At 34.8% G+C, this 17,843-nt stretch overlaps 3 protein-coding genes and 1 pseudogene across 4 annotated transcripts; 2 read left to right on the top strand and 2 right to left on the bottom strand.

The window, feature by feature from the left end:
• Positions 1-1,904: 1,904 nt before the first annotated feature.
• LOC104766031 (transcription factor bHLH87-like) lies at positions 1,905-3,695 on the bottom strand. The gene is made up of 2 exons (XM_010489845.2): positions 3,343-3,695; positions 1,905-3,209 (listed from the first exon to the last, which is right to left on the bottom strand). The coding sequence occupies exons 1-2, from the start codon at positions 3,366-3,368 to the stop codon at positions 2,108-2,110; spliced, it is 1,128 nt and encodes a 375-aa protein (XP_010488147.1). The 5' UTR covers positions 3,369-3,695; the 3' UTR covers positions 1,905-2,107.
• Positions 3,696-8,355: 4,660 nt separating this feature from the next.
• Positions 8,356-11,253, top strand: LOC104766029 (ELF3-like protein 2). Its single transcript, XM_010489841.3, has 6 exons — positions 8,356-8,751; positions 8,933-9,045; positions 9,133-9,360; positions 9,493-10,031; positions 10,118-10,169; positions 10,247-11,253. The coding sequence occupies exons 3-6, from the start codon at positions 9,142-9,144 to the stop codon at positions 11,036-11,038; spliced, it is 1,602 nt and encodes a 533-aa protein (XP_010488143.2). The 5' UTR covers positions 8,356-8,751; positions 8,933-9,045; positions 9,133-9,141; the 3' UTR covers positions 11,039-11,253.
• Positions 11,254-11,283: 30 nt separating this feature from the next.
• LOC104766030 (glycosyltransferase BC10-like) lies at positions 11,284-12,785 on the bottom strand. The gene is made up of 2 exons (XM_010489844.3): positions 12,222-12,785; positions 11,284-12,126 (listed from the first exon to the last, which is right to left on the bottom strand). Exons 1-2 carry the CDS (start codon positions 12,732-12,734, stop codon positions 11,488-11,490), a joined length of 1,152 nt encoding a protein of 383 aa, XP_010488146.2. The 5' UTR covers positions 12,735-12,785; the 3' UTR covers positions 11,284-11,487.
• Positions 12,786-13,453: 668 nt separating this feature from the next.
• Positions 13,454-16,413, top strand: LOC104767704 (uncharacterized; annotated as a pseudogene). The gene is made up of 10 exons (XR_015590417.1): positions 13,454-13,930; positions 14,034-14,276; positions 14,368-14,529; positions 14,613-14,722; positions 14,940-15,048; positions 15,148-15,303; positions 15,393-15,508; positions 15,603-15,769; positions 15,857-15,987; positions 16,076-16,413. The product of XR_015590417.1 is annotated as an uncharacterized LOC104767704 (transcript).
• Positions 16,414-17,843: the final 1,430 nt, after the last annotated feature.

The following is a 17,843-nucleotide window of genomic DNA, read 5'->3' as shown; positions in this document are numbered from 1 at the left end:
GATTAGTAGGACCAAAACCTAGGATTTACTTATTAAGATATACAATAACACTAATTGTGGTTATGTTAAAACTTTCTAAAAATAGGTTGCTTCACATGGACATCTTTGTCTAAAACGTTACATGGAAACAAACAAAAGACCATAACCGTTCAATTAAAAAAGTCAACAAGAATGATCGATCTCTCTTATCTCCCCAGCTTGCAACACCCATCGAATCCTGACTTTTTCTTTTGATGAATTATTCTATACTTCAAAATCTTTTTTATATAATTCGTTTGAGTTTTCTGTTTGTTGGGAGTCAACTTGAATATATGATTTTTTGATATTAAAATAACGGATTATATATAGTATTGTATCTACTAAATCATCAATTTATATTTGACTTCATATATTACTCGTTATAGATAACTTTACCAAACCAAGTCGGTTGCATCTCCGATTGCTTCATTGCGTTGATGACTAATTTAATGAAGAACAAATTGGATACTATTTATGGTTTGACTTAATTGCCGTTACACAATGGAATTTATTCATCCAATATCCCGGTTGCAATTGGCCTTACGAGACTCTTCCAAATGTAAACTTGTCTTAATTTTTTTTTTTTTTGGTTTAAAACTTGTTTAAGTTTGATTAGACCTTTTAGTCTTCTTCTCCTTTATGGAGTCCATGTTCTAAAAAGGTATTATAAGATTTTCATTCACAATCGACCGAACAATATGATGCGACTCAAAAGCTATGTTACACATGGCAAAGAAAAAAAAACGTTAAACGCACCTCTTTTCTGAAATTACTAGCATACTTAGAGAGATCGACATAGACATTATACTAAATTGTAAAATAAAAAAAATTAAAGATTCAAATAACATGTTCTATGTTTTGAAAGTTCATATTAAAAATTATGATTGTTGGGCTATCGACAAAAACAAAAATAATGGATTATTTAACCAATCGCTATTGTTAAACTTGCTATATATAATCATGAACTTTGCTCTTGAGCACAATACATTTGGGTATACGCGAATATTAAAACAGTAACATGCTAGCTCAAGGAGCATGTTATTTTATTAACTTAAAATATAAGTGTAGAAAAGGTAGCATGTTAGTTTTTTTTTCAAATTATCATTTAAGTGTAAATTGCAAATAAATAAAAAGTTGATCATAGTCAATATAATTCCCAAATCAAATAAAAAAACACATCCATCAAAAAAAAGAACATAAGAAAATACAATTAAAGAAAGGAGAATGTGTTTAAGGAGATTTAGGGACGAAATAAGACAAAAACCAAAAGACAAAAAAGAAGAATAAAAAGATGGAGAGTGAAAGAGAGAAGCATGTGGTGAGCATTTTAGGGTATAACTAGTCAGGTGGAGTTATATTCTCAAGGCGCACGCCTTCATTATTCCTCTTAACTCTTCTTACTACTAATCTCAATCCACAACTAACTATGTTTTAAACTTCTCTCTTTGAATTTTTATTTCGATATCAAATTAGGTCCATGATATGTTTCTTCCACTAACACCAGCATATATACACCTTGCACAAATACTCTTATTATTATCTTCCAAAAAAAACAGATCTAAAGTCAAATTTTCATATGGATAATGTTCCTAAGTACCAATATATATATATATATGGACATATATTGTTAGTATTGTAGTACTCCAAAAGAGTTCTCCAAGTAAAGCTAAAACTTTTTTATGAAACTAAAAAAAGAATGTATAGAGAGAGAGAGAGAGATAGAGATGGCACTTTCTAAACACTTTTGTTGATAATCATCGCTTCATAATTGCAATTATCTTACGTTTTCTTTTCTTTAATATAGTAATGAAAATGTTGCGGAGACCGTAGTTAACTTCTTGCGGCTCTGTTTTTCACAATATTTTCAAACCCTCGAATTCCACAGATTCTATAAAAAAAAACTTTATATAAAAAGAAATGCAAAAACAAAGACTGGAAAGTGTAAACAAACACTTCCCGACATCACAGAAGTGCCTTTCTTGAGAACTGCTAAAACAATCAAGACGCCATGATTCTGTTTGCATGATGATGATGAACTCAAAAGTTTTATAATCTTTCAATCATTCAAATCCGAGACTTTGTAAATTGTTCAACACTCTGGTTGATGATGGATCTGATGAGGGTTTTGTAAAGGAAGAAAAGATGGGTGGAATAAAGGAAACGAAGGAGAAGGAGCAGAGGAGAAGGAGAGATTGGTTGGGTCAAGCTTGGGTCTCAAGTTTTCTAACGCTTTTACTTGCGCTCTAAGGAACTTGAGATAATTAGCAGCTTCATCAAGCATTGAAGCAGTGTCCATCTTCGTCCCACCTGGAACCAATGTTTGCAAAACCCTAATCTTCTCACTTATCCTCTCCCTCCTCTGCCTCGCTGCAACCGTTTGAGGATCAGTCGATATCTTCACGTTCTTCCTCTTAGGTTTTTCCACAACCTCCAAACCAAAATTCACCGGTCTAAATGCAGCCGCTCTGTAGATCATCTCTTTCATCTGCGCGATCGCCTCTGCATCCGGCTCGGTGTTATCAGACACACAAGTTGAATGTTGGAAACTAATGTTTGATGAACCGCCTCGTTCTTTCTCTGTTCTTGGTTTCTTCGATTTCGATTGATCCTCGTTGTAGATGAGCTTGAAACCTCCCTTCTCCGAATCATCTTGAGGACGAACAAGACGGAAGTGACTTCCTTTCTCGTCTCCTCCTCTGTTTCTCTTCAAAGACTTTGGATTTACCGTTGTTGTTGTTGCTGTCTCGGGAGTGATCTCTCTGTTCTCAGACTCAGCAGAGGAGACTCCACCAAAGCTCCAAAGAGTCTGAGAATCTGAGAAAAGCACTGAGATCCCTTCATCGTCTTCCGTTGAAGTGTTGTTGCTGTTGGACGTCGCCGATAACAAACAATCGAGCGATGATGGATCTATGGAGCTAGCTCTGTTTCCAACATGTTCCTGCTGCTGTTGAATCTCACCGATAACTCCAAGATCAGACATGAAACAGCTGCTAAGATTCGGATTAATAAGTTGGTGGTGATGATGAAAAGAAGAAGAAGAGGAACAGAGTTCTCTAGCCATCATTAGCTCGTTTCCTCCCCAAATCAAATCCGATCCTTGATGATGATCCATGATTTTGCTCTCTCGTGTCATTCCATACATAGCTTGAGCGTAGACAGACTCCAATCCTTCCATCAGATCAAACACAATCCTAAGGAAACACCCAAAACAAACACAAAATGTGAGAAACATACTCAGAAATAGAGCAAATTTGCATACTAGTTTCTTCAAGTTTCATGCAAAGGAAAAATGATAAGGAAAAAAAAGCTGATCTTTAAACAAACCTTGTTGTAGTAACGGCAGAGCACATGAAAAAAAAAAGCTAAACCGGTATCAGAAGAAGAGAACAAAGAGAAGAGTTCACAGGAAACTTGAGAAACGTTTCTTGTGGCTTAAAGAGATTAAAAAACCTCAAAAGGGAAAGAAAGGAGAAACAGAAAGAAGAAGTTCTGAAAAAGGAAAGAAAGTAAAACAGTCTGTAAATGAGAAAATTTATTTCTGTGCTGTAGAAAGCTCTGTTTTGGTTTCTGTTTCTGTTCTGTTCTGTAATGAGAGCTCTGGCTACAGAGAGTTATAGATAGTTGCTGTAAGTAAAGACTTGAAAGCCCTATACACACCTCTATGCATTCCCAGATTTGTTATTATGCATATATATATATATACATACAATAAATATTAAATATAAATTTGATACTTCTATTTATATGTATATTTATAAATAAATATTTTTTAATAGGTCCCAACTTACGATGAGATCAATTGTTCCTCTGTATCAAGCACTAGTTCTGTACTTATGTAGATGGGTATGGATGGTTATGCTTTAAGAATTACTATGATTTAATTATACCCAACGACGGTCTTGTTTTAAAACTTATGCATATGAGCCGCCGTCAAAGAAGAAATTTATCTATATATAAACCATTTGATCGGTTAACTTGTAAGTTTTAACTACCAAAAAAAAATTACTTTGAGGTAATTTCTTACTAGATTTTATGATAATCATATGATTTGAGGATGCGATTTACATGATTTTTTTTTTCTCAAAAACATGCAATATGCAAACTCGAATCTAGATAATATATGGGTACATATGTTCAATAGCCCAACGTCAGCGACACGTTAAATTAAAGACTCTAGCGGCGACATGTTTTCTTTTGAAGAAGGGAAAAAAGAATGTAAGATGTTGAAACCATTGGAGTTAAATCTCTCTAAATCCACCATATTAATTACACTGTCCAAGTGACATTGCTGAATACACAACTACTAATTTTGAACAAGTGTGCTATAATAATAGTTGAAATACGTCTCCTAAATAGGGTTTAGTTACTTAATCCAAAATTATTTAAAATTTCGTCAAAGAGAAAAGTGAGATTACTGGAGGTTTGTGAAAGTAGTATAAACGAATAGATTATATAGGAATAAGTAGGGAATTAATTTAAACGAATGAATTTATATATATATATATAGTATTTAATTTTTAAATTAGGTTGGTGTGCATAAATAGTTTCTGCATTAATCGAAGAGCATCTTTTTTTATGAAACCCTAGAAAATAGATATAATAATTGATAATAATCATACAGTCGTATATGATTATGCACTTGATGAAAAGGGTATATGTAATTAAACAAATCTACGAGTGCTTGAGCAGAGAAAAAGGACTGACATCCTTTTAGCATCGTGCGAGCTGAAAAGTTTACGGGAGAGAGAGATCGAGACGAAGTTGGGATTTAGGGCTTGAATCTTTTTTTTTTTTACGGGTGGATGTACTAAAATTAAAGATTAATGTTAATTTTATATTATAGTTATAAATTTATAATCATCATCAGTACGTCTGTAAAAAGTGTAGTTCATAATTTATGTACCATTTTCTTATTATTATTTAGGTGTTCGTTTGATTTACCTTTTCGCTATCATCATCAGTCAATAATGATCAAAATCCTCCACATCTCGATCTATTTTGTAACACTTTCTTTCAAGTATAAATTATCTCGAGTTCTTTTGGCTGGAACGTGATATTAATTTATAACTAAACCTTTTCTTTTTCTGGAATTCTTTTATCTGATCTGACCAAAGTTCTTCTTCAAGTCATGCACTTTTACCATTTGAAGATGAAAAACTCAAAATTATCCGTAAAAGATTGACAATAAATAGATATTGAAGGAATTGTTTTTGGATTTTTCATAAATATTTTTAGTTTTAGGAACTAATTTTTATAAGCTTATATTTATTACAAATTAACACACACAAAAAAAATCTTCTCATGTATTTTTGGTTTATTGATGATCCGTCAAAATTTTATCATTAATTTATCCACTAAAGAAAATCAGCCATTACTTTTGGTTATTGAAAACATATTACTTGGCAAAACCGATACAAAAATTTTGATAGTTAATTTACGATCGATGTTGTAACTAATTACTAACTTATCGCTAAAAACATTTATATATTCATTCATATGGTAACCGAAACATTCTATGCTTTATAGATAATATTTATCAATCGACGCTCATTTACTAATACTATTTTGATAATCAAAAAATCATCAATGGATTTCTAGTTATAATTCACTTATTTTTTTACATCATATATCATCTCTAAAATTAAAATACATAGTTTTTGCATTGTGTGTTTACAAGTTACAAATAACATATGTTATATTCAATAAATATTGTCTCAATATATAGCAATTAAAATAGTGTGTATTTTTCTAAAAATTGTCAAGATTTCATGAGATTATAAAATAAAAATATAGTATTAAAATTGCAGAGCAAAATAGTTAGGAAGTTATGTGGGGCTAAGTAGACATACCAACATCAGTGGGGGAATAAAAGAAGTGCTTTGGTTTAAGGGTAATTTTTTCTTACAAAAACATCACAATCCGTAGAACGGTGAGAAAGGGAGAGCAAAGAAGGCGACATGACCTCTCTGCCCAACCACATGTCGACCATAATCCCACAGCTCATTCATTTTTTTTTCTTTCACAAATTGTCAACTTTTTTTTTTTTTTTTTTTTTTTGGAGGATTACTCTCACAAAATAAATCGAACATTTTTTTTCAAAACTAATATTGTGGCCCAATGGTAGTAGATTGGAGACAAAACGTAAACTTAACCTCCTTAGTTTGAATCTTCCTTGGAAGAAATTTATTACTGTTAAGGCTTAAGCTGATTTGTTTTGAGTTTAGTTAGGTTGTTTAATATAGGTGGGGATGTATTCAACGAATTTGTCTTTGCTCCGAGTTACAGCATAATTGGACAAAAATAAAACAGAATAAATCTACAAACTAACAATATTATGATTAAAGAACAAGAACAAAACAAGTTAGACGTATTTCGGAAAATATAACAATCAAAATATACATGGATTAGCTCTAGCTACATAATTCTAAAACGTCAGATTAATTATAATTGCGACTTAAAATCAAAATATCCTCGCGGGGAATTTTGTGCCAAAATCCTAATCAACAATTTCATTCTCTCGTATAATTTAGGGTGTATGCACTACACGTACGGTAAAATCTCTTCATATGGGTAATCTACCGAATGCACCATTTTTATTGAATTCTTATTTGTATACCCTATTTTTAATATAGATTAGATGATCAAACTCATTAGTCCAAGTCAGATTTTCTCGTTGAAATGTGTAATAATACCAATATACATAAAGTTCTACAATATACGGTTTAATGGATCAAAGAACAAATTTTGGACACCATATATAACTCAGTAGAAATGTATTCATCTTCCTTTCAAAATTAGCATTTTAGGTATTACGAATATGTAAAATATATATACAAAGAAAATAATTCATTTTGCATTTTATGCATATAACCATAAATGGTATTGGTATAAAGAAGAAAATGGGTAAATGAAGATGAACATCACATTCACAGTTGTTGACATCCTTAGGATACTCACAACGAAAGAGACCTTATTTTGTCCATACATGTGAACTCCATTTTTGTATTTGAATAATACCAAAACGTATATTAATTGAGAGACCCATAAAAAAACAAAAATTCTCAAATCAATATTAACAACTATTCTCACACCTCAAGCGGGAACCAAAAATGTCGGTCGAGAACAACTACTCTCAATTTAATTGGGACGAATTTGACTTCCCACAGTCATGGACCGATCCAATGTACCAAAAATTGCAACCGACCATGTCGGTTTAATAAGTCAACTCGAGTCTAATTGTGAGATTTTTATTTTTATTTTATTATGTAAACCATGTTCATACAAAAACCATGAAGACTCTAGGTCGTACGTACGTAGTAATATAATTTGCATGTAGACTCTAGTAAGTAGTCCTAAACTCCTAAACAATGGATTAAGATCTTTTGGTGTTTTCTTCTATAGGAGATAATTAGTGTATACATAGAAATAAAGGATTTGTCGGGGGTATGTCTATGATTCTGCGCCCATGATAAAGAGATCAAAGTGGTCCATTATCACAATTTCACATATATATGTCAAAACATGAAACAAATTTCTACGAGTTATGAGGAAGACGACAACGTTTAAAAAAAAAAAAAACCCGATAACATTCTTTCACTTTCCGATACTTTGGCTCGGTACGCTTTAAATGGTCCAGACCGAAGCTGTACAGTAAGCGAAGCTAATAAGCTGCTTGACTCTTCTTCACTCTTCTTGCTTGCTCTCTCCCTTCCATTATTGAATGGTTCCACACGTGAACACAACGTTCCCCATATGCACGTGGCTCTCTTTTATTGGCTGTGATCTTGTAGTATTGTAGTCCCACGTGGGAAATCAGCATGGCGTCATATTGTGGGGACTCAGCAATTTTTTTTTTTGGTTAATTAAGAATCCAAAATTTTATACATTTTTCGTTCTTGTTTTTGTTATTAACTTTTTTTTTCCCTTATCCTGTAAGAATAAATGAATCTTGACAATGACAAGGATACGAGCTTCAATCATACTAGTCTTGACAAACAAATATACCAGAAAAGTTTACCGCTAAACAAATGATCAGTTTCTTTGTAATCGATACAAAAAAACAGAATCAGCAACTCTATTTTTTGTCAACAACATTCTAACATTCTCCTTAAACATGCGTAAATGTCTAACAACGATATGATGAGTAATTGTCATCGATGAGATGACACATGGACATGGTCACACTTTGCTACACCATTGTCTCCACGACACCAAGTGTAGATGTTCCTTCAATTATGTATGAAATCTTGCGAAGGGACCCAAAGGGTCAATAAATGACAACTAGTGGGCTCAAGCCCACGTAAGTCATACTCTCTACTCTTACACACGTCAAGATTTGAGAAACCAACGAGACGTCGACCCTTCACGTGGAGACTCATGGTCCATCCTTGGTTTTCTGCTAAACCAAGCTTCCGGTCCGGTTAAACTAGGTAAAGGTAAAGAAGACTCCGACCGAACACGCATCTTCTTCTCTCCCACAATAGTGTCAAGTGATTGCGATCAGAAACAGATATTTCGCTAAAGATTAGCCCAATTTAGGAAATTTTTGGAAAGATGATGATGAAGTTAGCCAAGAGAGAGAGAGAGAGAGAGAGAGAAATACAAAAAGATAAAAACATGTGGCTGTGTGTGTAAAAGACCGAGTCACCCGAACATCTCCACCTTCACGCCATTCTTCTACCACTCGGACCTAACCAACAAATACCCTCCACGTCATCTGCAATCCGAGTTCCCGTGAGTTAGGGATCTTTACTTGAAGCAACCAGACATGACCGCAGAGTCACACACACACACCACCATCACCCTAACCTTCACAACTTTTTTTGTCGTCCCCTCGTATGGAATCCATTGTGGGGCGACACAAAAAATATCTTCTTTTGCTTCTCTGCTTCTTCTTAACATTTGTTTCTTTCAGGTGGATTCGATCGCCATCTACATAAAACAAAAACAAAGATATAACTCTTTTTTATCTGGATTTGGGATTGATCGAAAGTGAGATTTCAATCTTGGCACTTGGTTTATTGGAAGGTAACTATATATCTGGTTCTGTTTTCATTTCTTTAGGTTACGTGTATGGGAAGGAATTTAATTAATTGGGTTTGTTTCTGAGCCTAGGGAAAAAAGATGGGAGGAATGAAAGATGAGGCAAAGAGGATAACTATTCCACCATTGTTCCCAAGGGTTCATGTGAATGATACTGGAAGAGGAGGTTTGTCTCAGCCATTTGAAGGCAAAACAATCTCTTCTAAACGTCCCACTCTTCCTTCTCTGGCCAACAACATCTCTGATTCTCTTTCCACTTTCTCTTTGTCTCTTTCTCCACCACCAAACACCGCTCGTCTCGTAAGTGTTTTAATCCACTCATCTCACTTTCTTGATTGTCTTGTGTGTCTGCATGCTTCTATGCAAGGATGGTTTTGATCACATTAGAATTGGCAATGCGATTTTGATCTGTCTGAGTATGTTTTCTAACAGATTGATGGACCTGAAAAGAATCAGTTTTCACCAATCTGCAACAACACTAAGTTTGAGGGGAAGATGAATAGAAAAGGCATCAATTATATAAGTAAAAAAGGATCATCAGTTACTAATACTAAGCCTATAATAAAACGAAATGAGTACCTCAAGAACCTTCCCAACTTGGATTTGCTCATGGTTCCTGTTGTTAAAAGCTCAGAAACAAATCCACAAGCAAATACAGATTTGTCACTCCAATTTTGTACTAGCGGTAGTAGTAAACCCGGAGGAGAAGCTGTTGGTTCTAAGATCCTTTTGTCAGACTGCTTGGAAGATGAAAGCCAGAATGGGTCTGTTAATGTTATGAAAACTCAATTATATAGAAGAAGCTTTGCTGAGTTTAACAATGAAACTCAACAGAAGCTTAAAACTTTGCCTCAAGATGCTTCAGACTGCTCTGCAATAGAGTCATTGTCTGGTTTGAGTGCATCTTCTTATGATGTTGCCAGAGTCATAGGTGAAAAGAGGTTTTGGAAGATGCGAACATATATGATCAAGTTTGTATCCTCTTCACTTTTTCTTATGAATTCATGCTTCATAAACTTTGCGGTATCTCTTACTTTTTCTTATTGATATTTTTCAGTCAGCAAAAGATCTTTGCCGGGCAAGTATTTGAGCTGCATAGACTGATAAAGGTAAGCTTTTAATAACCTTATTGTTTCACTATAATCTGTTTTGCTTCCTATGCTTCAGCTTACTGAACATGATGCAGGTTCAAAAGATGGTTGCAAAATCACCAAACTTGCTTCTTGAAAGTAAGGTTAATGTTGACAAACATGGCACAGTGAGGTCATCCCATCAGCAGGCAATGGCAGCTTCAAAGATTAAAAAACCAAACACTGAGAATCAGAAACCTGTAACTGAAGAATATCCAGAGTATATGAAACCAAAGCTTCCTCTACCTTCCATAAGCAAGGAACTCATGGCCCCTATTTGGCCACAGCAGCTACTTCCTCCTCCTGGAAACCAATGGCTAGCTCCTGTGGTAACTCATTCAGAAGGTCTGGTATATAAACCATATGCAGGACCATGTCCTTCTCCTTCAGCATTAATGGTTCCAGTCTATGGCCAAGAATCGCTCGACACAGCTGCATTTAGGTTCCCTGTTTCTTCTCAGTTTAGCCACAGCTACTTCCCATCTCCTAACGCGAGGACAACAGTTGACCAGACAAACCCGTTTGGTCAGTATCAAAGATGGTCCAGCACATCAAGCCACATGACTCAAGCCATTCCATTTTCTTTAAAGAAGTCTCAAGAATCTAATGACAGTGAGGTACATGGAAGTACAGCTTCAAGTCCACCAGAGAATCATAAATTTGAAGTGCTCCAACTTTTCCCTACAGAGCCTACCCATCACACTGATGAGTACAAGGAGAAACAGCAACCGCCGCTTCGTGCCATTAAAGCCATTCCTCATAACTCAACATCTGCCTCTGAATCTGCTGCAAGGATCTTCCGTTCCATTCAGGAAGAGAGGATGGACTCAGATCATATGATTAGTTAGTTTTTTTTAATACTATTTGAACTCCTTCCACATTCTTTTGCTCCAGTTACATCTTCATCTTAGTTTAGATTTTCAGTATATTCTATTTACTCTTCATATGAAGATGTAAATCAAATACTGTCACTATACATCAAACATACACACACACACATACACTTCTTACATTGATATTGTATTGACAAACAGCTAATAAAAGATAAACTTTTGTTGTTCTATTCATTTCTGTAGTATGCCAGTTTTAATTTGAAGGGTAGAAAAATTCAAATTACATTACTTTTAGACTTGTTTAAGCAACAGAACAAGAAGATATCTCATTCACCTGTAAAGTTAAAAGATTTCTTTAGCAGTTTAAGTGTCTATATTAGCAATGTGGATAATGATCAGTTTGTGTCCATGCTAAAGCTACACTCAAATTCCAAAACATTTCAGAACAAACAAAAAAGAACCCATTAGAACCCAAGAACCTTTGGTGCAAGTTTGAGTAAAGGCTTCAATGCGCTTGGCGCAAATTTTCTTGCAAAGAGATAACACACTTGAGATGGCTGATCATTGTAATAGCAACCATGACCTCGTGAAAGCTTCTTGAGGAACCTCTCTGTTACATCAGCTTTGCCAAAAGTAGCTGGATGAGCACCACCTCTTGACCAATCTGTCCAAGTCAATGTCCGATTAGCGAGCATATCCGAGTATCCAATATAGAGCATTGTTGGGAAATAATGTTCATCAACATAACAAGGAGGTCTACAAAACTCTTTGAATTTGTTATAGTAAACGATGTCTTCAACAATTTCGACAGCAAGTCCTCGGTTAATTTCAAACCACTGAGACCCTTTTCTCCACTGGCTTAGACGAACTTCTGGTCCCATTGCATAACTGTATCTACCTCTCCCATAAGGCCCGTTCTCGTCAACAGAACCCATGAAACTATATCTTGATCTTGAGATATAATTGTAGACAAAGTTGAAGCCACGAACAGGAATGCACGCTTCAGAGAGCAAAACAAACCATTCGTTAGAGATATCGAGCAACGCATTAGCCAAAAGCCTCCTTTCCGCATCACACATACTCATCTCTCCCCAAGCCACAGGCTACACACAAATAAAGAAACTTCTAAAGTGAGACAAAACCAAATAAAGACACAAGAAGCAAAATTACAAAAAGTAAGTTTTATATAGATCTCTACCTGACTTGGGATCTGTCTTCTGTAAAACACAGATGAGCTTGGGAAACCTGATCTATAATTTGGCAACGCATGAACATAGATTGAGTAAAAGCTCTCATGCCCTTCGAAAAACCTTTCCCAAAGTGGAGCAAACGGCAAAGGTCCTTTGGTGAGAAACATGAATGCTATTTTAGGAACTCTTTTAAACGGATATCTATATATCCCTGGTTCCATTGAAGCACGCCAAAGAAGCTCGCTGTCATTCATGAAGTGCCAAACACTCGATGGAGGTTTGATAAAGCTCTCTAACGTATCTCTCTCACCATACGGAGAGATCAATGTGGATGGAGCAAAAGTTTGAATCTTTAAGTACTTGATCATGTGCATACTAACGACTGAGATTCCAAGAACCAAAACAAAGAACAGCAAGAACACCTGAAGCCCACGCATTGGCAAAAGAGCCCTAGATTGGTTTGTATGCCTCAAATTGGGAGGTGGTGAAGCATTATCCTTAATCCCTTCCTCCATCCCCATGATCAGGAACTGAGTTTAGCGTACACAGAGATACAACACTTTCTATGATTACTTACACAAGAAGAGAAACAGAATTAGTATATTTCCCAAATCTCAGTAGCAAATCAGACAAGATTTGAGGATTTACCAAACGCAAGCGAGCAAAAACGTACGAGAAGTTCCAAATTCCAAACTAGTTCCTGTCGTTTTTGAAAGAACAGAGACACCACACAAGATGATGAATTCAACGTGTTTGATTAAAACAAAGAGTGAAACTTTGAAATTATGGGAAACTTTACCAGAGAATACAAAAATTAGGATTTGGATCTTCTCAGTCACGCATTTTGTTTCAGCTGTCGGAATCGTTCATGATTCAAATTTAATCTTGTCCCTTGTAAAAGCAAAGAAAGCTTAACTCTTGTCTGATGATTCGTAGTCGATGGGATGTCTCATGGAAACAGAGGAGAGCTTAAATGTAAGAATCTCAAAGAAGGAGACATAATAAAAGCATTAAACCCCTAGTAATTATGGACATTTGTATATCTTCTGTCTCATTCTGTAACTGACGACGGTCTCTCAAAGACGTTTTTATTACAATTCATTCACAAGACAAACGTATTGTATTATGGTTTGATTAATGGATGTAGTTAGTAGTATTAAAACATTTCGGAAACATACGCTTCATGTAAGTTACAGTAACGAAACTGCTTAATGCAATGAAACGCTGTCGTTGTGTCATTAGGGGTTTAAGCTCTCAGAGGAAGAACAAACGGTGACGTTTGAGAGCATCACTTCACTTCTCTTATCGCAAATTCTGAAATTACTTCGAGCTCTCTCTCTCGGTTTCAATGTTGGCCACAACGCCTGCTCATGGACTCAGGTACGTGGTGCCCACACGCTCATGGCTTCATAGGTTACGATGCTGCTCCTCCTCTTCGTCTTCTCTCGCTTCTCTCTCTCCTTCTGAATACTCCGGCGGTGCTAACATCCAGAGGAAGGTGAAGGAAGAGAAGAGCAGCAACGGAGGCAATGAGAGAACGGCGCCGTATTACCCAAAACGAGGGCAAACAGTGGAGCTTGTGTGCGAGAGTTTGGGGTTTAAAGGTAAAGGAATCTGTAAAGTTGATGGAACTGGCTTTGTTGTCATGTGTGACAGAGCTCTTCCCGGCGAACGTTTTGTCGGCCGTGTTACTCGCCGTAAAGGCAGCTATGCTGAGGTTTTTTTAATAAAAACTTCACCTTTTTCCTCAAATTGTGATAAAGTTACGATTTTTAAATCTGAATTGTGTACTAATTGACTCTTTTGGTATTAAACGTTAGGTGACAAAAATTAAGACGATATCTCCACATAAGGACTTAGTAGAAGCTCCATGTGAGTATGCATCTTATTGTGGTGGTTGTAAGACTCAGAATCTCTCTTATGAAGCTCAGCTTAAAGCTAAAGAAGAGCAGGTTCATGAGCTAATCAGACATGTTGGAAGGTTTTCTGATAACAACCCTAGTCTTGAGATTGTCTTGAAGCCTATTGTTGCTTGTGATATCCAGTTCAATTATCGTAATAAGGTTTGATTGAGTTTTTCAAATGTGGTTATTATGGTTGGTGCTTTGGTTTGAGACTACTAGGTGTTTATAAAGTTTTTTACATTTTGAATAGATGGAGTTTTCATTTGGTCCACAAAGATGGCTTCCGATTGATATGTTGCATGAGAGACAAGATGGTCCTAAGAACTTTGCATTGGGTTTACACGCACCTGGATTTTTTGACAAGGTTTTGAATGTTGATAAGTGCTTATTACAAAGCGAGCCAGGAAACGTGGTATGTTGAAAGCTGTTTTACAACGTCAGTATCTGCGTAGAGCTTTCCTTTCAGAGGTATTAATAAACTTTTTTGCTAAATAGGTTCTTGCTGCTGTTCAAGATTGCTGGAGAGATCCTCAATTAAGTCTTTCACCATATGACTGTCGTTCACATGTTGGGTTTCTTAAACATTTGATGCTGAGAACTGGAAGGTATTAAAGGTACTTGAATCAGATTGTCAATAGAAAAAGCAACTTGTTCTTGTAAATATAAGACCAGTACCAGAAAATTGTGTCTTTGTCATGATGAGCTAGAGTTGATGGGAGGTGAAAATGATAGTTGTAATCTGCGCATGATCTTTAGCAATAGTTGTTACATTCCGTTAGTTTTGCTAATGTTTTGTTTTCTTATGATCAAACTTGACCATAGGAATATGGAGACTGGTTCACAAGAACTTATGGTCAATTTTGTGACATCGTCTTATAAGCCAGAGCTGTTGAAGCCCTTAATTGATAGAATTTCATCAATTCCTCAAGTGGTACGTATTGAAATCGGATTAGCTTCATTCCCTACAATACTTGATGGAGTAATACATTCAATGCCTTATTAACAATTCCATTCTTCTCTTGAAATACAGGTAAGCATCATGAATAATGTAAATTCTTCAGTTGGAAATACATCTGTTGGGGAAAAAGAATATACTCTCTACGGGAAAGATACAATCACAGAGACCTTAAGAGGCCTTACATTTCAAATTTCAGCCAACTCTTTCTTTCAGACTAACACTCATCAGGTAAGTGAAACAGTTAAGCAACATGAGTATTTTACACTCCAAACGTTAAACACAAACTTGTCCACTATGAAATGGTGTTTACTATGTAGGCTGAGGTTTTGTATAAGCTTATTGAGGAATCCGCTGGACTCAAAGGAGATGGCTCAGAAGTCGTGCTCGATCTTTTCTGTGGAACTGGTACCATAGGTCTTACACTTGCTAGAAGGTAGAAATAAGAGTTTACAAGTACTGTCAAAGATTAACTTTTTAAGCAATGTTTTACTGCTGCTGATTGTTCAGTCTGATTATGTTCCTCCTAGGGCGAAACATGTGTATGGTTATGAAGTAGTCCCACAAGCAATAACAGATGCACACAAGAATGCCCAAATAAACGGCATAGAGAATGCAACATTTATCCAAGGGGATCTAAACAAAATAGGAGAAGATTTTGGAAACAATTTCCCTAAGCCTGATATCGTTATTTCTGGTTATAATCTTCTTCACACTTTAGTTGTATTTCATTTAGCTTCTAATATTTGCAGTTTACCATATTCGTAAGTACTGTTTTATACAGATCCCAATCGACCTGGTATGCACATGAAGTTGATAAAGTTTTTGCTAAAGCTTAAATCTCCACGGATCATATATGTTTCCTGTAATCCTGCAACCTGCGCTAGGGATCTTGATAACCTCTGTCATGGCGTGGTTAGTATCTATTAATCCACTTGAATCTCTACTCTTTAATATCATTTGTGAAAGTAATCAAACAAAACTTGGTGATTTGAAAACGTAGGAGGAGAAGAATATAAAGGGTTGCTACAGATTGATGAGTGTTCTGCCAGTGGATATGTTCCCTCACACTCCTCACATCGAATGTGTCTGCTTGCTAGAGCTTGTTTGAGCTCTCTTGTGACCATGGCTGCTTCGTTTGGTCTCCAAGCAGATGAGAAACAAATCGAAACAGAGATTTTTTTTTTTTTTTTTTTTTTAGATTTGAAGGAGTTTTGATTTTCTATCAGAGTTAAATCTTTGTAATCTTTTTCATCAAGTTATATGGAAGCATTCATAGACAAGCATGTAGATCTTTTGAACGAAGTTAAAATCCCACCAAGGTAAGTGTTCCTAATTAAAGATCCTGCTAAGAGAATAATAGAATTTCCTCTTATTTTTAAACTAACTAGATTCTGACGTGCACGTACGTGCGAGGTTGATTTTAAAATCTAAATCTAAATCATGCGGAATTGATTTCAAAAACTAAATCTAAATCATGTCTCGATAGCCATCCCCCTAACATATATAATATTTTCTTTCCCCATAAAAAGCCGTCCCTATAAACCCAAATAGTAAATACCTCCAGTTGCTCAATAAATCATTTTATCTCATTTATTAAATATATTTTAAGCTAAAATTAATTTATTCTAATAATAAATAGTTTTACCATAAATACAATATGGTTTCAGGAAACTTAAATTTTGATAATTATGTCATATCTATTACAAATTATTATAAGATTTTAACACTATGTATTAGATAATATATATATATATATATATATATATATATGTATATATCTGGAAAATATATAAGATATATAATTTGATGTTTTGTTAATTTTGAAAAGCTCATAAACAACTTGAAAATCCGCAGGATTCACCAAAAAAATACATATATTTAGTTATCCAAAATTTCAAATCTTGTCTCGTTACTCGAAATTTTCATCTGGTATTCGATCAAAAATAGTTTAGAAAATATATTTTATTTTATGAATTACCGTTCACGTCTCATACCCGTTAGTTGAAATATAGCTCTACGAAATTTTTTGAATATATATTATTATCTTGTCCCTCTTGTATTTTCTAAAACTTTTGAAGTTATTATAATTCATATGGATCACATGCATTTAATCTACTATGCGACTGTGTGTTATCAAATGGATTATATAGGTTGGTATTTCTTTGGCTTCATCGATTTCTAAATATTGTGACAATTTTTTTTTTTAATTTTCTAGTGGTTATTTACCTTGACAAAAGATGTTATGTATGCATGTTTGCTCTTTATATAAAATAGATGAAGTGAAATTGATGAAAATAAATCACATGAGAAGTAAATTCTTTCTAAATTCTTCACGATTTAAAAACATTTAACGATAGTTTTTTGAAGATGTTTGGAACCATTTTTTTAACACAATATCTTTATCTTGTAGTGTGAAGAGCATATATACACTTGTAACTTTTACTTAGAAGGTTATGACCACTTTTGACAAAAAAAAAGAGAAGGTTATGAACATTATTAAAATATCCACCAGAAATTAGCTTATATTATATTCTCTAAACATAAAGGTGTATTAACATGAAATAAGAAACAGTTCTGACTTCTCCTCATACACAACTTATATAAACATAACTTTTATATTAAAAAAAATTAGAACCAAACATTAAAAAACATAAGAGGAACCGTAGATGAGTTAAAAAAAATATTTCTAACACCATACATTTACACTGCATTTGCATTTGGAGTTAAGAATGGAGTTTGATGTTTTGATGATAAATTCTCTCAATTTG

This window comes from Camelina sativa, chromosome 19 (assembly GCF_030686135.1).
Source record: "Camelina sativa cultivar CO46 ecotype springtype chromosome 19, ASM3068613v1".
In the NCBI taxonomy this organism is placed as follows: Eukaryota; Viridiplantae; Streptophyta; class Magnoliopsida; order Brassicales; family Brassicaceae; genus Camelina; species Camelina sativa.
The sequence above is the reverse complement of the archived record's forward strand: the minus strand, read 5'-3'. Positions and strand labels throughout refer to the sequence as shown.